Source organism: Pithys albifrons, chromosome 11, assembly GCF_047495875.1.
Source record: "Pithys albifrons albifrons isolate INPA30051 chromosome 11, PitAlb_v1, whole genome shotgun sequence".
Taxonomy (NCBI): domain Eukaryota; kingdom Metazoa; phylum Chordata; class Aves; order Passeriformes; family Thamnophilidae; genus Pithys; species Pithys albifrons.
The window spans coordinates 17,723,663-17,742,975 of record NC_092468.1 but is presented as its reverse complement, the minus strand read 5'-3'; the positions used below and the strand labels follow the sequence as shown (position 1 = coordinate 17,742,975).

The window sequence follows — 19,313 nt, the reverse complement described above, 5'->3', positions numbered from 1 at the left end:
CCGTTACCGACACCAACACATCGGTACCGACACCGACAGTGACACCAGTACCGACAGTGACACCGGTACCAACAGTGACACCAGACACTGACGACAGTGAGACACCGATACCGACACCGACAGTGACACCGGTACCAACAGTGACACACCGGTACCGACACCGACAGTGGCACCGGTACCGACAGTGACACCGGTACCAACATTGACACACCGGTACCAACACCGATGGTGACACCAGTACTAACAGTGACACACCGGTACCAACACCGACAGTAACACTGGTACCGACAGTGACACCTGTACCAACACTGACAGTGACACCGGTACTGACTGTGAGACGTCGATACCGACACTGACACACCGGTACTGGCGCCGATACTGACAGTGGCACCGGCACCAACACTGACACACTGGTCCCAACACTGACACTGGTACTAGTATCAGTACTGACACTAATACCAGCACCGGCACCGACACTGACACACCGATACTGTCACCAGCACCGACACCAGCACAGACACAGCCATCAACACCAACGCTGAAACTGACACTGGTTCCAGCACAGACACCAACACCAGCACGGGCACTTACACCATCAGCGGTACTGGCACACGGCCAGGGAGCAATGGCAGCTGGGGACCCAGAGCACGGGGCATGCTGCCACCCAGCCTGGGCAAGTGAAGTGGCATCGCCCATGCCTGGCAGGCTCGCGAGGCCCCCACGTGACACAGACACCCGTGGGCATCCCTGTGCACACACACATTTCCTGCTTCCATGCCACATTGTGTCCCTGGCTCCACAGTTTGGGTAGGTTGCACTGCCTGATCCAACCTCACCAGGCAACCTGGGAGGCACCTTCACCCTCCAGCTCGGGTTGTGTTCCCTGCAGAATGGCCTGGCAGCTTCACAGGCACTAAGCAGGTCCTGGACAGGTGGTCACACAGGGCCGGGAGGTGTTAAGGCAGGGCATTAGGTTGTGCACATCCACGGGCTTCCCCTCGTTCACCACCACAGCTGTGCACCCCTGGGTGCTTGTGCTGTAGCACGGGCCTGAGGGTGACATTGGGGCGCCATCCTCTAGGGACCCGAGATGGGGTGTCAAGAGTGCGTGTGTGCATCCCCCTGTGCAGGTGCTGGTGCACTGGGGCGTGTGCCCGGGTGCCGGAGCAGGGGGTGCTGCCGTGGCTGTGCGCTGTTCCCACCCGCTGCCGCCGCAGGAGCCAAGTAACCGGGGCTGTGCGGCGCTGATGTGCCTTCCCGGGTGCTGAAGCCCATTGCCGGTCCGCGTGTCTGTGTGCCGGTGCCCGTTGCGGGCAGCCGGGTGTGAGCCCGAGTTGTGCTGCCTTTGACGCTGCGGGTGCCCATCCGAGTGCCGGTGTCACAGTGGGGGAGGCTGCTGGTGCTGGTGCGGCTCTCTGCTCTCTGGGGGTGCAGGTGGCGGTGCCGGTGCAGGTACCAGTGCGGGTGCCGGCAAGGAGCTCCTCCCGTGCGCACGGCGGTGACCTTGGCGGCGGGGCCGGGTCGGGTGGACCGGAGCGGTGAGACCGGGCTCGGCACCGGTGCCCCCGCTCCAGCCCCTCCCGGGCGGCCGGCGCTCGTCCATCCCGCCCAGTGCCTACGGTCCGCGCTCCACCGGTCCCAGCCCCGCGGCTCCATCCCTCCGGCGCCACTCCATCCCTGCCTGGCCCTGGCCCCGGTCCCGGTGCTGGTGCCGGTCCTGGCGGCAGTGCAGCGCCCAGTGCGGGCCATGGCGGCGGCGGAGGCAGGCGGCGCTGCGGCGGCGGCGGGGCCCCGGCGCGGCCCGGGCGGGGAGCGGAGCTAGGCAGGAGGCGGCCCGGGATGGCCAGGATGAACGTGGCCCTCCAGGAGCTCGGACACGCCGTGAGTGCCTGGGACAGCGGCGGGGCAGGGTGGGGACAACGGGCAGGGAGGGAGGCAACGGGGGGGGGGCTCAGCGAGGAGCACGGCGAGGGGGACAGGAGGGGCCCTGAGCACAGGAGAGCCCGGAGGCTGGAGGGCTAAAGGAACTGGAAGGGCTAGGGGATCTTTGGGAACCTGCGAGAGGGATGATTAGGGGAGTACAGGGCAGCAAGTCTCTGGGGGATGCAGTGACTGCATGGGGAGGGGACTAAGGGAACTGAGCGACTAGAGGGTTCCTGTCCTCCTTGGTGGGTGGAAGAAGGCCATTCCCAACCCCCTGGCTGAGTTTGAACAGAGGAAGTCATGGTGGTTCATACATGGCCTCAGACCCTGCTCCAGCAAGGCATGAAGCCCATTTGGGGTTCAGTGATGCTGCTTATAGGGTGACTCCCAAGAGAGGACCCCTGGAGGGGGGCAGGGGGCCGGCCTTGTTACCGTGGGTCTCAGTCCCACAGAGGGGGTAGGGTGAACCCCAGGACCAGATCTTGCTCCTATGGTATCTTGAGGATACCATAGGAAGTGCTGGACAGGGCGTGCCAGCTGTTGTTGAGGATGAAGACCACTCAAAAGGGAAGAAGAGCGTGCTGAGGAGGGAGCTGAGGCAGTTGAGGGGTCTGGCTAGCCAAGCATCTACAACACGCTGAAGAATCCTTCCTAATGCCAGCATCTCTTAGGAACTCACCTCGGTGGGGGGCTCCTGCCAACTGTCATTCCCATCATCCTGCCACAGCAGCCCTTGACAATGCCCCCTTCCCATCCCAGCAGTGTGGCAGTGGGCAGAGGTACTTGCTCTGTTTCACCCCCCTGCCCATCATCTGTCCCACGCTGGCTCCTTCCTGGCCCCCAAGACACCAGCCCTGCAGACGGCCCCAGGCATTTACTTCATTCTGCAGCACAGACTGGAAGGTGATCCACAAGTTACCCAGGCATTAACTCTGAAGCCGAAGGATAGCTCACATCCAGCAGCATTGCTGAGTCTATTCCACCAAAAATCCCATCATTTTCTTCTAGCTCATCTTCCGCTCCAACGCTGCTGGCTCAACAACACCACCTCCCTCCTGGCTGAGTCCTCAGCAGCCCTCATGGCTGCATCCATGCAAGCTGCCCTGCAAGGCCAGGAGTAAGGGGGACCCTGCCTTGCTGGCTGTACCCCTGTAATGCCCTTCTCCCCTCGCACACTCCGTCCTGTGTCCTGGTCACCCCAGAACCAGGATGGGGCAAAAGACATCTCCAGATGTTTCAGACCGGTACACATCTGCATGGAAAGTTCCAGGCAGGGGAGGAGGGGTGAGGCAGCAGCACTAGGCAACAGTTGCTTGGTGACGGGGACCATGTCTCCGTGGCGATGTGGCACCTGTCAGCATGGATGATACTACAGCTGCCATGGCTATGCAGAGGGATGCTCCAATGGCAGCCCTCAAGCCCCCACCAACAGCTCTCCCTGTGCTTTCCGGGGCCACCCAGGGCTGGGAATAACCTCTGGGAGAGCTCCAGAGGTGCACTGAGAGGTGTCAGGGGCTGCCTCACCCCCCTTCATACCCACTGAACAGGCACTGCCTCTCCCCATAAGAGCTCAAGGGTGTGGCAGGATAGGAGACATCCCCCCGTGCCCCTGTCCCAGCCCGCTCTCTCCTTCAGCAGATGCCCAACTACAAGCGTGCCACCCTGCAGGATGAGGAGGGGCCTGAGCCAGCAGGAGATGGCAGTGCCTCTCCTGACAGCGTGGAGGTGAGGTCTGCCCCAGCTCCTCCATCCTTCCCCTCTTCATCGTCCCTTGTCCCCTCACCTCACCCTCAGCCGGACCCTGCCAGCTGCCAGGTGGACAGTGGGAGCAGGGCTGGGAGCCAAGCCAGACCTGGCTGTCCCCAGGGATGTGCTGGGAGACAGCCAAAATGCGGCACAGTGTGTGTCTGGACAATTGTCCTTCCCTGTGGCTTAGTGGGGCTTTCAGCACCCACTGCTGGCTTGCCAAGGCTAGTGGGAAGGCATGCCCTGGTTCCCACCTTCTCATGCAGCTGTGCCAGGCACTGGAGAGCGGCAGGGGAGGGAAGGGGGAGCTGTGATGTTCCGTCCTCCTGTGGTGCGATATCAGGTCCTGCTCCTGCCCAGGTGGGGTTCCAGAAGGGGCCAGGGACACTGCTGAGCCACCTGACCTCCCGCAGCCAGCTGGAGCTGGTGCTCTGTGCCATCGCCATCTCCCTGGCTCTGCTGCTTGGCATCGCTGTTGTCACACTGGCCATTCAGTACCAGAGAGGTAGGGAGAGTTGACAGAGGTGTCCCCGCACCCAGGAGGACATGGGAGGATGAGGAGTGATGGGTCAGCCTGGGGCACCTGCTCTGGGTGCTCTGTTTATCCCAGGGCACAGGCAGGGCTTGGCCCTGCTCCGTGCCTCAGTTTCCCCCAGTACACTCGCCCAGCCCCAGGCATGCCTTCCCTGCCAGATCCCTCTCACAGCACGTGCCTGACGGCTGCCTGCGTTCGGGTGGCCAGCAAGATCCTGGAGGCCCTGGATACAGAGACGGACCCATGCCAGGACTTCTACCAGTACTCATGTGGGGGCTGGATCAGGAGGAACCCATTGCCCAATGGGCGTTCCAAGTGGAGCACCTTCAACAGTATCTGGGACCAGAATCAGGCCATCATGAAGCATCTCCTAGGTGGGCATCAAGGGGTCACAGACACTGAGGGGGTGACCACTGTCCCTGGGGCTGACCCATAGCTTCCCACAGAGAACGCCACCTTCAACTCCAGCAGTGAGGCAGAGCGGAAGACACAGCGGTACTACCTGTCCTGCCTCAAGGAACAAAGGATAGAGGAGCTGGGCTCCCAGCCCCTCATGGAACTCATCGACAAGGTGGGCAGATATCCACATGTGAGCTGAGCCATAAGGGCTTAGCCTAGCACATCTCCCACTCAGCTCTTCATGCAGCTGGGGAGGGAGTAGCCCTCAGGGATGGATCCCATCCCTCCTTGAGGTACCAGGTCTGTCTGCCAGCAGATTGGGGGATGGAACATCACTGGCTCCTGGAACCAAACCAGCTTCATGGAGGTACTCAAGAGCGTGTCAGGCACGTATCGTGCAACTCCCTTCTTCACAGTGTACGTGGGTGCAGACTCCAAGAGCTCCAATAGCAACATCATCCAGGTTGGCACCTTGGCACCAAGAGGTGGCAGGCACCAGGTGGCACTGGCCTGTCTATGCTGCTCCTGTCTCCCCACAGGTGGACCAGTCGGGCCTTTTCCTCCCATCCCGGGATTACTATCTGAACAAGACTGCCAATGAGAGGGTGAGGCTGGGTATTAGGCATGCTGCTGGCAGCAATCAGGGGAAAGCCATGGCAATAGGGTGTGAGCAGCTCTGGGACACATCTGGCACCTGTATCCTGCCCACTGGGTGCCCACCCCCAGGAGATGGAATGAGCTGCTGCCAGTGCTGAGTGAGGGCTTGGGGTTCTGCAGGTTCTGGCAGCATACCTGGACTACATGGTGGAGCTGGGCACGCTGCTGGGGGGCACCCCAGAGCCCACACGCCTCCAGATGCAGCAGGTACTGGACTTTGAAACCCAGCTGGCCAACATCACGGTGCCCCAGGCTGAGCGGCGGGATGACGAGAAGATCTACCACAAGATGAGCATTGCCGAGCTGCAGGTGGGCACAGCCCAGTGCAATCTGGAGAAACCCTCCAGGTTGTCCACTTGGACACTGAGGGGTCTGTGCTCACTCCTTTCCCCGCTCCAGGACACCCTGGGCAGCCCCATCCATTATCGAATATGTGCTGGGTGCTGGAGTGAGGTGCTCAGCCCCCCAGTTGTTAGGATTTGTGAGGAGCTGCCACCTTGCACAGTGAGATCCAAGGATCCTCTCCTTGTCCTGCAGCGTGCTTGGGGACAGAGAGGGATCTGGGGTGGTAAGGGACCTTGGGGCCTTCTTAGACAGCACAGTCCCTACCCCAGGGAATCCCCTCCATGATGGGCAGGATGCAGCACAGCCATGCCAAGCCCCTGGTCACACATCCTGACATCCTCTCCAGGTGCTGGCCCCTGCCATTGACTGGCTGGATTACCTGTCCTACTCCCTGGCCCCACTGGAGCTGGCAGACACAGAGCCCGTGGTAGTGTATGGGGACACCTACCTCCAGCAGGTCTCTGACCTCATCAATGACACTGACAGGAGGTGAGGCTCCTGTGTGCCCTCAGCCATGTCCCTCCATGGCAGAGGCACACTTGGAGCTCATCAGTGCCTTGGAGTTCAGCACATCCATATGGATTGTGGTGAGCTGTGGCATCACTCTGCCCACTCAGCACCTTGAACAACTACCTGATCTGGAACCTGGTGCAGAAGACAGCATCCAGCCTAGACCAGCGCTTTGAGACAGCCCAGGAGAGGCTGCTGGAGACACTCTACGGCACCAGGAAGGTAACAGTAGTTCCTGGGGCCAGCCCCCTCTGCCCCCAGACTAGAAGTAGCCAAGACCTCCTCTGCCCTCGGGATGCCCTTGAGATGCTAAGCCCTGAATGCTGCAGAGGGAACCTGGGAATCATCTTGTGGGATGAGGGTTTAGCTGTTCAGCATCTCCCCTCTGGTGAGGAGGCAGAGCCAGGCTGTGTGAAGGAAGGGAAGCAGGGGAGTGTTCTTGGGGTCTCATGGACCCTCATCTCACTCCCACAGTCCTGCACACCCCGCTGGCAAACCTGCATCTCCAACACGGATGACACACTGGGCTTTGCCCTGGGCTCCCTCTTCGTCAAAGCCACCTTTGACCGGGACAGCAAAGCCATCGTGAGGACCACTTCTGACCCTATCCTCTCCCCATCACCATCCATGGGAATCCCTTTTTCCCCCACACCCCAGGGCTGGAAGGTGGGGAGTTGGGAAATGGGACCCCCAACCCTGGGGAGGTTGCATCCTGTTCACCCTGTTCCTACCGAGGGGCTGGTGGGAGTAGGGTGCCTTCATTCCTTCCCCTCCCCAGGCTGAGGAGATGATTAGTGAGATCCGGACAGCTTTTGAAGTGTCTCTGGACCAGCTGGACTGGATGGATGAGAAGACCAGGCAGGCAGCAAAGGAGAAGGTGACCCCAGGAAGGGAAGTAGGTGTTAGAACTCACCCCCTCCAAGTAAGTTCCCCCCATCTCACTGTCAGGGCCTTTCCCCACACAGGCAGATGCCATATATGACATGATTGGTTTCCCCGACTTCATCCTGGACAACAAGGAGCTGGACGATGTCTATGATGGGGTAGGAGGCACCTGACTCATGTGGAGGGTGGCTGGCCCCTGCCCACACCAAGCCCTGGGGGGCTCCATGGTGGGGCAATGTCACTATTTGGGGGACACATTTGGGACATTGTGCAGAGTCACCCCAGTACTGAGTGCATCCTGGCCAGGGTGTGGGGACCCACCTTGGTGGACACCTCCTCATCCCTCCTCTTCCTCACCAGTATGAGGTCTCTGAAGACTCCTTCTTCCAGAACATGCTCAACTTCTACAACTTCTCTGCCAAAGTGATGGCTGACCAGCTCCGGAAACCCCCCAACCGTGACCAGTAAGGGGGAAGATCTGGGAGGGGAGAGAGGATATGACATCTGGGTGCTTGGGTGGCACTGGTTCAGTGGGGAGGCGGTCCCCCATGGGGTAGCACAGCACTGTAGGTCACCTGTGGTGGCTGTAACTTGTCCCTGGGGCACAGTCCCTTGGTCACAGGATGGGGGCAAAAGTGCTAGGCCCAGCAGCAAAGAACCCATGGTGAGTGATGGTACAGAGGATGCTGGGGCTGGGGTGACAGGTGACACACCCCTGCCTGTCCCCACCTCCTCTTCCCAGGTGGAGCATGACCCCACAGACCGTCAACGCTTACTACCTGCCCACCAAGAATGGGATCGTCTTCCCAGCTGGTATCCTGCAGGCCCCCTTCTATGCCCACAACCATCCCAAGTGAGCCTGGCATGGGGGACACCTCCTGGGGGTGGGGGGGCATGAAATCTCTCAGGGCCACAATGTCACAGTGCCACCCACAGTCACAAAGCAAAGCTCTGGGGGGCTTGAGCATCCTGCAAGGCTTTACAGCCTGCAGTCTGCAAAGTCCCCATAGGGCTCATTAGTGCCCAATTGGACTCATTCCCAGCTGGGTTCCAGTCAGAGCAGAGTCTGGTCTAGTGCCCAGGCTGCAGAGTAGGTGTCCAGGCAGAGGCAGATTGCAACACCACCACCTGCCCCCACCCTGTACTTACCCGACTCTTCCCCACTGCCCTACAGAGCCCTTAATTTTGGTGGCATCGGCGTGGTGATGGGGCATGAACTGACCCATGCATTCGACGACCAAGGTGAGAGCCCATGGACAGTGCCAGTCCTGATTCCTGTCACCTTTCTGCCCTTCCCAGACGCTTACCCACCCCTGCCCTTGGCATGGGTAAGAGGTGCCCTGGGTGCACAGGGGTCCTGCTTTGCCATCCATTGCATCATGCGTGCTCGTGCTCCCCTGGCCACCCCCCCCTTCTATGGTCCTGTCTCCCCAGGTGACACCTGCCGATACCTTCCCCCGGCTTCTCTGTGCAGCTTTCGCTCCATCTGCTTGGTGAGGACACAGTGTCTGCGGCCCCGGCCCCCCCTCACCCTCCTCCCCTCTGGGCACAGGATGGGTCCCCCTGACAATCCGCTCTGCTTTGTGCCTTCACCACAGCCCTGGAGCAGACATCGGGTCAATGGGGGAATTTGGGGTCACAAATCTGGGTGAACATAGCGGGGATGCACCTGGGGATGGCTGGGGACGCAAGTGCACTGCTGAGACCCAGCTAGAGCCTGCCCAGAGCAGGGACTGGGGGACACCATTTCCCCTTGGCATGGACCCAAGGCACCAGGTCCCCCGGCATCCCCTGATGCTGTCCCACGGCCCCCCACTGTGCTTCAGGACCCCCTGCAGCAGGGAAGCTGCACGGGGACAGAGTCCTCAGGTCCCACCCCACAACTCGGTCCCACAGGACGAGAGTACGACAAGGAGGGAAACCTGCGGCCATGGTGGCAGAACTCGTCCCTGGAGGCTTTCAAGAACCGGACGGCATGTATGACGGAGCAGTACGGCCGCTACACCGTCCACAGCGAGAAGGTCAATGGGCGGCAGACGCTGGGCGAGAACATCGCTGACAACGGCGGGCTCAAGGCAGCCTACAACGTGAGTGCTGCCGCCTGGAGGGGACACGGTCCCCCGTGCCTGTCTGTCCCTCTCGGGCTTCAGGCCAGCTCTCCCGCAGGCGTACAAGTCCTGGCTGGAGAAGAACGGAGAGGAGAAGCGCCTGCCAGCTCTGGGGCTCACTAACCACCAGCTTTTTTTCGTGGGCTTTGCGCAGGTAGGGCTGAGCTGGGTTTCCTGTCCCTCCCTGGCTGCTCAGAGCCACCCCACAGCCCCCATCCTGCCCTGGTGGTTCTGTCCCCATCCCTGAGGCTGCTCTGGCTCTGTCAGGTGTGGTGCTCCGTCCGGACGCCCGAGAGCTCCCATGAAGGGCTGGTGACCGACCCCCACAGCCCCGACAAGTATCGTGTCATCGGCACTCTCAGCAACTCCCGGGACTTTGTCGAACATTTCGGCTGCCCCCTGGGCTCCCCCATGAACCCCGGCAAGCACTGTGAGGTGTGGTAGGGTCGGGGTGGGTGCTGTGGACAGAGGGGAGGGACAATGCTCTGCTGTGCCCCCGCCCCCAGCCCTCGCTGGCTGCCAGAGCTGGCCACGGGCAGTGAGCGGAGGTCACGCTCTGTCGCCGTCCCCCTCCTGTGCACACACCGCACACCCCACCTCTGCCCCTTCCCCAGCACACACGGCCCCACACCATGCACCCACTGCAGCCTCATCGACAGCCTGCGGCTGGACACGGCTGGCAGACAGGCTGTAGCACCCCCAAAATGCAGCTCTGCCCCCCAGACCTGATGTGCTTGAGTCGGGCACAGCTCACCGTCCCCCTGCATCGCATACCCCCGCTCAAGTGGGCAGGTTGGAGGGGTCCCAGGGAAAGCACTAAAGCCAAGACACCCCCGCTGCTGTCCCGCAACCTGTCAGAGATGGAGGCTGGGGGCCACCCGGCTCCGCACTTCCCTTGTTCCCTCCCGGTCCAGCTTGGCTTCCCCTCCACCTCTGCTGGGACCAGTGGGCGGCAGCGGGGACTCTGGTGCCTTCAGCTGTGGGTGGCTGTCGCCGAGTTTATCTAACGAATAAAAGCAGTTTCCACTTACTCCAGCAGCTTGGGGACCTTGGCAGTGCCAGGGCTGGGAGTGCGGTGGGATCTGGAGCTTGGAGGGGGTGGGGGGAGGTGACTCGAAAGCTGGGGGACGCGTGGGAGGTGAGACATCCCGAGGGACAGAGGGAGAAAGGAGCGGGAGAAGTCTGGATGGACGGAGGGAGGGAAGCAGAGGTATGGGGAAGAACGACAAGGCCGAAGGAAGGCGGTGAGTCAGAGGCACGGGGGGCCCCGGTAAAGCCCAGCCTGGGGGTCCCGCTGCCCCCAACACGGGTTACCCCAACCTGCCCCAGGGCCGAACCGCGGCCGAGTCCCCTGCCCGAGCCCTCGGGGCCCATCCCGGCCGGCCATGCCCCGCACAGGGTGTCCGCAGCCCCGCCCCGGGTCCCCAAAACCCGCCGGTACCGGGACCCCGCGGGGTACCGCGGCCGCAGGCACGGGCGCTCGCGAGGACTGCCGGGCGTTGTAGTCCAACCAGCGGGCGGCGCAGGACACGACGGGAGATGTAGTTCAAAGAGAGGGGTGCTGGGAGTGGTAGTTCAGGCGCTGCCTGCTTTGCCGCCGCTCCGCGGGAGCTGAACTACACTTCCCAGCAGGCAGCGCGGCCGGGCCGGGGTTTGGGCCTGGGCGCCTGGGGGGAACGGGGGCAGCGGGGCCGGGGCTGCGGCGAGGCCGGGCCGGGACAGAGCGCGGACAGTGGGCCCGGACGAGCTTGGGTGGTGCCCCAGGCTGGGTCACGGGTGCTGGGCCTCGGCCCCATCCCGTGTGCAGTGCTCGGCGGGCACTGGGCCCTGGCCGGCCGGGGGTGCCGAGTCGGACCAGGTATCGGGCACCTGTGGGTGGGTGCTGGAGGTGAATTGCCCCCGCCGGGCCCTCGGGCGGGCCTGACCCTGGGGCAGCATCATGGGGACAGGGGCAGTGGGATGTCCATGCCCTGGGGACAGGGATGCAGGGATGTGTCTGCCCTGGGAAAAGGGGCATTGGGATGTCCCAAAAGGGGCAGTAGGATGTCCCTGTACCTGGGGACAGGGGTGCAGGGATATCCCTGCTCCTGGGTGACATGGCCCCGTGCCCCAGCCAACACACTCACCTTGCAGGCGTTGCTGCCCAAGCCATGGACATCCCTATCACGCCAGGGGAGCTGCTGTGTCTGGGCTCCAGCCTCGCCTTCTCCAGCCTCTTTTACTACATATACAGAAAGAAAGCGAGAGTTGTGTCACGTATACAGGTAGCCCTGTCCCTCAGATGGTCTCTCCTGCCCACTGTCCCTTCCCCAGTGCCCTACACCCCTTGAGTTGGGTGCAGACACTGATGGCTGCAGCCTCTTGCATTCTTTACTGACATTGTGACATGCAGGACTGAGCAGGTCACATCCTGCCAGAGATCACAGAGCCATGCTTGACCCACCCTCTGCCTGCCCATGCTCACACTCAGTCCCTGCTCTTCCAGGAGGCCCCAAAGCTACAGGTCGATGATGATTTGCCAGCCCTGGTGTCTGCAGCTGAGGGGAGGTGCCTGCCTTACGTTGCCCTGGAAGGTAAGAACACCTTGTGGCCCCATACTAGGGGAAAGGATAGGGCTCTCCTTCAGCTCTGACACATCCCTTGTCCTTAGGCATTGTGCTGCCAGCCCAGGCTGCACTGACCAGCCACTACCATGAGAGGCTGCAGGGCGTGATCCAGAAACTGATGTTGAAGGAGCATCGGCTGATCTGGAACAGCTTGGCCCGGTGCTGGTGAGCGATGGGAAGGGACCACAGGGGTGGGCTTGCACCAGACAGTCCAGACCCCGTCCTCTGGGGCCACTTGAGAGGCAGAAAGCACTTTAGTCCCTATGCTTGTCTCAGCCCTGGGAACTCCTCTGTGTTGTGGCCAGCAGGCCCAGGGCAGTGAAAATCCAACTGTACTCAGCACTGGTGAGGTCACACCTCGAGTCCTATGTCCAGTTCTGGGCCTCTCAATTCAGGAAGGACATACAGTGCTGGAGCAAGTCCAGAGAAGGGCAACAGAGCTGGTGAGGGGTCTGGAGCACAGCTCTGATGAGGAGCAAGTGAGGAAGCTGCGAAGGTTTAGCCTAGAAAAAAGGAGTCTCTGGCATGACCTTATTGCTCTCTACAGCTACCTGAGATGAGGCAGTAGCCAGATACAGGGTTGGCCTCTTCTCCCAGGCAACTAGTAACAAGAGGAAATGGCCACAAACTGCACCAGCAAAGGTTTAGGTTAGACATTAGGAAGAATTTCTTCACAGAAAGGGTGATTACACGTTGGAATGGGCTGCCCAGAAAGCAGAAGCAGGGAGCTCCACCAGGGAGGTGGTGGAGTCACCATCCCTGGAGGTGTTTAAGTTAAAACTGGATGTGGCATTCAGTGCCATGGTCTAGTCAACAAAGAAGTGTTCAGTCATAGATTGAACTCAGTGATCTCAGAGGTGTTTTCCAAATTGATTCTGTGATTCCGTTGTCCCCATTCCAACCCTTTCTGCTTGCAGGAGCGAGAGCGAGCGGGTGCTCTCAGAGCAGATCTACACCGTCCCCTTCTTGCTGGCCTCGCCAGGCACCGAGGCAGTGACACAGGTGAGCGTGGACAGCCCGCTCCAGGCTGTCTGCCTGCCACTGGAGATGGTGTATGAGCGGTTCCAGCAGCCAACCCACCGCTTCCGTGACCTGCTGGGCCAGTACCTCATTGGGGAGAAATCCAAGGGCATCCTGGAGACGGAGGAGATGCTGCGAGTGGGGGTTGGGCTGACAGGCATTGGGGAGCTGTCCATGCACCTCGACGGCTCCCTGCACCTGCAGCCACCAGCCCGAGGGGGTGAGTTTTTCCTGTGCCTGGGAGACTGGCAGACAGTGCTGTCAGAGCTGGAGTCAGCCAGTGGGCTCTGGAAGGGAGCAGCAGTGTTGTGTGCGGCGGCAGGGCTGGCTGTGCTCCTGCATGTCCTGTGCCGCGTCTACCGCCGTACCCGCCCCAAGCAGCAGCAGGAGGACAAGGAGATGGATGTGGAGGAGGACGGGGACGAGGTACCCGAGGACTCCTGTGTGATCTGCCTGGCACGGCCCCGCGAGTGTGTCCTCCTGGGCTGCGGCCACATCTGCTGCTGCTTCCGCTGCTTCCAGGCCTTGCCCACCCGCCTCTGCCCCATCTGCCGGGGGCACATTGACCGTGTGGTGCCCCTCTGTCAGGCGTGAGAGCACCTTGGGGGGGACCAGGGAGGGGGAGCATGAACCAAGCCAAGCCTGGAGCATGCAGAAATGTCAGGTGTCTCCTGGTGGGCAGTCGTGTGATTCATGTTGGGAGTGAGGGGTCTTGGCGTGCCTCCCAATCTGCCATAGGGAGGACCAGAGGGGAGTTGCAGCTTCCACATCCTCCCTTTGTCTGCCAGAGGGACCCCCATAAACGTGAAGGCTTGGGGCAAACCACAACACCTGACCTGAGGAGCTGAGACCCCAGCCCCATGCTGGGGCATTCCTTTAGCTTCCAGCTGTTGGATCTGTGCCCCTTTCCCAGCTGTGACCCCCCACAAAGCCACATAGGATTTCTCCCTTGTGTGTTTTTTTCCAGCATGTGGTTTTATTGGTAGATTGATGAGGGCAAGACCAGGGCTGGTGGGACACAGCAGGCATAGTGGGGTGTCAGAGATTCAAACCCCCGTGAGCCACTGCAGTGGCACACCTTGGTGCCACCATTGTCCTACCACCCCAATCCATGTGCCTACAGCCACTGCTCAGACCACATTGGGGGCACCCAGGGGCTGGCAGCAATGAGCCTCTTTGCCAGCTGCTTCTATCACCCAAGGAAAAGGATTGTGTCCCTCTGTCACTGACTGCAGTATCTCCACTTTCCTGAAGCGAGAGAACAGCATTGGGGTGCCCCAGAGCCTGCCTTCCTGTCCATCCCCACTGCACCCAGCTTTCCTGCGCACCTCCCAAACAGGACCAGGTGTAGGAACAGCTTGCAGTGGTGTGTGGAGTGATAAAGCCAAGGAGCCAAGCTCAGTCTCACCTCTTCCTTTGCACCTTTAAGTTAGGGGCTAGGTTGGTGCTGGGGAGATGTGCTGGGAGCCAAAGCTCTCCCTTAGGATGGGTGGACAGTACCGCTTCCTTCCCCACGCAAGGATCTGACCCAGGTGCACAGTGGAGCCCAGGTGCACCTCCTCAGGATGCAGCCCTGAATGGGGGGTGGTGGGACATACAGGACTGTTGCCAAGGTGATCGTGCTCCTCAGGTCTCCATGGCAACTGATCCCCTGGACCGCTCCCCATCACTGGCTGGCTGCAGTTGCCCAGGCAACCCATGGGCTCTCCTGGCTCCTGCAGCCTTGGGGCACCCAGGGTTTGGGGGTGAGGGGCAGCGCTGGCTGGCCACTGTCAGCCAGGCAGCAGTGTTGAGATTGGAGGGTAATGATGTGGCCCCTCCCCAGGGCAGTGGCCTGCATTGCTGCCAGGCTGGAGACTTGCTTGGTACAAAGGTGCCTCTGTGGGTTAGCCCCCAGGGCTCACAGCCAGACATGAAGCCCCAGAGTACCCAATAAAGCTTCCTGCGACCCACGTGCATTTTTGGCATGAGGGGGGGTGGGTATTCCCTTCCTCTACCTCCCACCCCCCATATTTTCAGCCCAACCTCTTCTTTGGGCTGCAGAGTGAGCAGTGGGACCCAGGTTCCTCCCCCCAGCAGCGGGCATCCCCCCCGCCGCAGGAGGGATTTCGGGAAGGAGATAAATACCAGATGGGAGAGGGCCAGGCTGCCAGGAACATACTTGGCATGTGCCAAGAGCTGCTGGCGCGAGTGGGCGTGTGGGCTGGGGAGGGTGGGGGGTGTCCCTGCTCCAAGAGACTGCTCACCTTGTTACCCAGGGCCCAGCAGCCACCCAGAGATGGGACAGGTAGAGAGGGGCCTGCACCCCCAGTTCCCTCTGCCCCCAAAGGTACCTAGGACTTGGAACATACGCCCTGTGCTGGCAGCATACAGGGATTTTGCCACCCACCCCCACCACATGCTGAGGCACAGCCCTACCCTTTTCCCCCCAGTTCTCTGCTACCTCCGGGGGGCCATCAGGCTGGCAGTGGCCCAGCTGCAGATCCCACTGTCAGCTCTGCCTGGCAGGGCTCTGAGCAGCAAAGCAACATGACTCACCCGCTCAGCTCACTGCCAGCCAGAGCCTCTCCATGCCAAACCCCCGGCACAGGGGCTGCCCAGCTGTGCTGCAGTGCCCACACCCAGACAAACCTGCCGTGTGCTCCCAGGGGCATTTGGTTGGGAACAGCTCAGCGGGATGCTCACAGTGCCTGGGCTAAGCACTGCCCAGCCTCCCTCCCCACCACAGAGGCCACATGAGGGACCCAGGCATCCCGACAGCTGCCCTCCCACAGGACCCCTGCTTGGTGACAGCCCATGCCCATGGCCTCCAGCCACTGCCCCACCCCCAGGGCTGCCAGCCTGCTCTGCCTGCCTCCCTGTCTGTTGTCATGGTGACCAGAGATGTGGTGACAGGGGAGGATGGAGCCTCACACCCCAGCAGGGCTGTTTGCCCAGCAGGGTCGGTCACTCTCACCCTCCCGCTTGCCCTGTCAATCTCAGGTCTCGGCCCTGCCTGAAGCCCTGCCCCACAGAGCATGCTGAGAGTGCTCCACCTGCTCAGATGCTGGGATCACAGCTGTGCCCCAAGCACCTCATGTGAGGGATGGAGACAGTGCCATCCTCCTTCTACCTGCCTGACACAATTGGAGCTCGCCAACTCAGGGCACCCTTTTCCCAATGCCAGGCTGTGCACCAAGACAGACAAACTCATCTCACTAGTGACAACCTCACTTTCCTCCCTGGTAAAGGCACTGTCCCTCCAGAAAGGGCTTTTTGGCCTCAGCTTCCCACATCAGCAGTTGCAGGGACAGTAGAAGACCAGGAAACATGCCAGTCTTGCCCACTTACCCCACAGGACAGCTGCCAAGCAGGATGCCTGTTCCCCAACATCTCACTATGGTGGCAAGGGTTACCACAACCACCACCCCACATGGCCATCCATCCTCATTGCTCATACCCAGCCCCAGTGCTTGTCTTTGCTCCCCCCAAAAACACAGACTATGGCAAAGGCAGCACACAAAGCAGCATCCCCACCTGGGCCTTGGCCAGCAGCAAAGCCAGCAATGGGCACATCCCCAACCTTACCACTAACCTATTCCTTTGCACTGGGATGGGGGTCAGGGAGAGCAGCAGTTCCAACAGCAGGCACTTGGATAAGGCCCCTAGGCTGCAGCTGCCACTGCTGTGGAGCAGAAGTGCCATTTCACGTTTCTTGGCAGGGCTTGAAGCAGCACAGATGGAGGCACCCGCTCCAGCCTCCTGGCACAGCTCAGCAGCCCCCAGCCCTGTGGCACCAGCCCTGGATGACAGCACCAACTGCCTCCCAGACCTGTACCTAATGAAGCCTTGCATCCTGTGGCTGATGCCTCCCACCTCCCCCAAGCTCCCTGACATCCAGTTACTGCTTGTCGGGCCACTGACCTCATCCCTGCAAGGCCTTGGGGACCTCCAGGTGCTCCCATCCAGTCCAGCTCCAGCTTCCTGCAAACGCTGGGCACAACATGCCCCACCACAAGCCACTTGTGCACATACAAGGTGATTTTCCCCTGTAAAACCACATGAAGCACCAGTGACTACAGAAAATCCCTTCACCTCCATCACAGCACCTGGAGTAGGCAACCCAATTCCCACCAAGGGTGCAGGGCTCAGGGGCAGCATCCAGGTGTGGACCTGGGGCATGGCAGGCACCAGTGAGCTCTCAGAGCATCTTCTGAGTGCAGGCAGTGCAGCACAACCTGCACTGGCAGACTCACTGCAGCCAGGAGTGTGGCCCTATGCCCCCTGCCCAGCTCCATATCCACCCTGGGGGTCGTGGCTGGCCCCCAGCCCATGCATCACTCCAAAGGTGTCCCAACTCAGAGGCTACTGCCCAGATTTGAGGAGCTAGGACAGGAAGAACCACCTGCTTCCCACTCCCACAGTCCCTTCTTCCCACTGGATTTGGCTTTGTGTTGGACAAAAGGCTGCAAAGGAAGCGAGAAAGGAGATTACGTGGCTGCTAAAAGGCGGATAAGGAAGGTGGGATAAGAGCCAGGGAAAGGAGGGCGCTCTGTGTGGTTCACCAGGGGGGATACTATCTGCAATGGCAGTGGATGAGGAGGGTCCCTCATGCATCCCACTGCCCACCCACCCACATTCAGGTCCCTGGTACCTTCTCCTCTGCCCATGGATGTGTTACAAGCAGCACCCTGGGGGAGCCAGAGACTAGAGCTGTCCCAAGGACATGCAGTGCCCAGAGCCACAGTGCTGCCCCATCTCACCCACAGCCCAGCTGTGCTGGCACAAATCCAGCCCTCCCCCTGCCTGGGATGGGCATAGGGTCCTTCCCACATCTCAAATCCCAGGCAGCCCTGCAGAGCTCCTCCCACCCCACAGACAAGCCATGCAGCTGCCCTGTGTGTGAGGCACTGTACAGATACAGGTGTGGGATGAGTGGGGCCATTCCCAGGGTGACCCCTTTCCAGCCTCTACCCAGCAGCCTGCCAGGCTGGGAACCCTCCTGGAGCGCTGCACTGGCACCACTCACGTCCCACACAGCCCATCTGCTCCTCTTCTCGCTCACCCGCAGCCCCGCGCGTGCCACGGCCTGCCTGTCCCTGCCTACGGGCAGTGGCACATGGGCTCGGTGATGGGAAAAGCAGGCCACATCTCAGCGTGGGCCTCTTGCCTATTTTCCCAGGCACTTTTCACAGGAGCAGAAGCCTTCACATGAAAAAGTTCAAGCTGGTTCCCCAGCAAAGACAGAGATAAAGACATTGCCTTGCTAGGAGAGCAGGCACCACTGCCCCAACCTGGCTCTGGTAGGGGACAGCAGGGAGCAACATTTTGCAGAGCCAGACACAAAGGTAAAACATGGCTGAGCCTTCCCAAAATAGAAGTACCTGCCTGCTCTCATGGACTATTCCAGCTGATGATCTTCTGTAGCACCTTTCAACAGGATCTCAGGTCATGGGAATTCTGGCGTAGAGCACCACAGGGTTGTCTATAAAAGCCTCCCTCACCACTCACGACATTCTCATAGGACTGGTCTGGGCTGGCAAGTGCCATTTCCACTCAGGGCTCTACCTTAGCTGCAACCCAGCACCCCCACATGAGCAGCTGGACCCAGATGTGAGGGAGCAACAGGAACAGGGCTGCTCCAAGACAGGGTGGTCCTCTTTGGTCAGCCATAGCTGCTGCTGCCATCATCATCCCCAGATCCAGGGGTCAGGGTTGTACCCACAGCTCAGGTAAGGTACAGCAGCCTAAGCCTGAGCTTACACAGCACACCAGCCCCAGGTGACCTGACTTGGGGGTGTCTCAGGTGAGGCTGCCCAGGACCACTGATGCCAATTAGTACAATCACTACCCTGGCAGTGAAAATTCAGGAGGATAGAGCTCAGGTGGGTTTGAGGCAGAGGTATGTAGAAGGGACATGAACGTGGCTCGGAAGGGATACTGGGGTCACTCCTTGCTGACCCATGGCAGGTTGCCACAGGGAATGGCCCTTCTCCTTGTTCACAGAGACCCCCCCACGGAAGGGCCAAACCATAAAACAAGGGTGTCCTCGGGCACAGTCACCATGTGGCCACGCTCACAGATACCTGCAGAATCAAACCTTTGTGCCCTGCGTTCCTGCAAAGACATGCAATAGGAAGATGTGTATGAACACATGCACACGCATATGTAGAGACCCACATGTGGGTGGTTAAAGAGACTGATAGGAGTTGAGGCAAGGACCAGTGTGGCTCCAAAAGGGGACTCCAACACAGCAGTGGCTGCAGGAGGGGGTGTCTGTACAGATGTTGGGCAAGGGATGCAAGCAGGAGACTGGGGACAGCCTGGATGGGGATACCAGGGGTGGGAGCTGGCCTGAGATCCTGAGGGGTTGAGTCTTCTGGGCTGCGTGGAGCTGGTGAACTGGAGCAGGTTACTGGGGGTTCTTTTTGGCATCACCTCTAGGTGCCAGCTGTGTCTGGTGGTCCTCAGCTGTCTGATCCGGGGGTACCCGGCTGTGCCAAGGGCTCCCTTCTCCATAACAGCACCCTGTGGCTGGGGGCATCCCCGAGTCGAGTCGACCACCTCGGCCAGGCTGTGCGGGGGGACCACCCTGCGCTG

General features: G+C 60.7%; 2 protein-coding genes across 6 annotated transcripts; both read left to right on the top strand.

Moving 5' to 3' along the window:
* Positions 1-1,377: 1,377 nt before the first annotated feature.
* Positions 1,378-10,139, top strand: ECE2 (endothelin converting enzyme 2). 4 transcript variants are annotated; one of them, XM_071567097.1, is made up of 19 exons: positions 1,378-1,881; positions 3,562-3,648; positions 4,030-4,174; positions 4,363-4,578; positions 4,651-4,775; positions 4,920-5,066; positions 5,143-5,208; positions 5,381-5,569; positions 5,952-6,094; positions 6,223-6,337; positions 6,590-6,700; positions 6,894-6,992; positions 7,081-7,158; positions 7,361-7,464; positions 7,743-7,853; positions 8,175-8,242; positions 8,897-9,087; positions 9,167-9,262; positions 9,376-10,139. In XM_071567097.1, exons 1-19 carry the CDS (start codon positions 1,840-1,842, stop codon positions 9,550-9,552), a joined length of 2,310 nt encoding a protein of 769 aa, XP_071423198.1. In that variant the 5' UTR covers positions 1,378-1,839; the 3' UTR covers positions 9,553-10,139. The 4 variants fall into 4 exon arrangements, with proteins under 4 accessions (XP_071423198.1, XP_071423199.1, XP_071423197.1 ...); XM_071567098.1 differs by having other exon boundaries at positions 3,559-3,648; positions 5,381-5,467; XM_071567096.1 differs by having other exon boundaries at positions 3,559-3,648.
* A 136-nt stretch (positions 10,140-10,275) lies between these two features.
* LOC139677237 (mitochondrial ubiquitin ligase activator of nfkb 1-A-like) lies at positions 10,276-14,734 on the top strand. Of its 2 annotated transcripts, none has more exons than XM_071567101.1 (5): positions 10,276-10,352; positions 11,242-11,372; positions 11,594-11,681; positions 11,759-11,879; positions 12,632-14,734. In XM_071567101.1, the coding sequence occupies exons 1-5, from the start codon at positions 10,295-10,297 to the stop codon at positions 13,326-13,328; spliced, it is 1,095 nt and encodes a 364-aa protein (XP_071423202.1). In that variant the 5' UTR covers positions 10,276-10,294; the 3' UTR covers positions 13,329-14,734. The 2 variants fall into 2 exon arrangements, with proteins under 2 accessions (XP_071423202.1, XP_071423203.1); XM_071567102.1 differs by lacking the exon at positions 10,276-10,352 and adding an exon at positions 10,882-10,966 and having other exon boundaries at positions 12,632-14,733.
* The last annotated feature ends 4,579 nt before the right edge of the window (positions 14,735-19,313 follow it).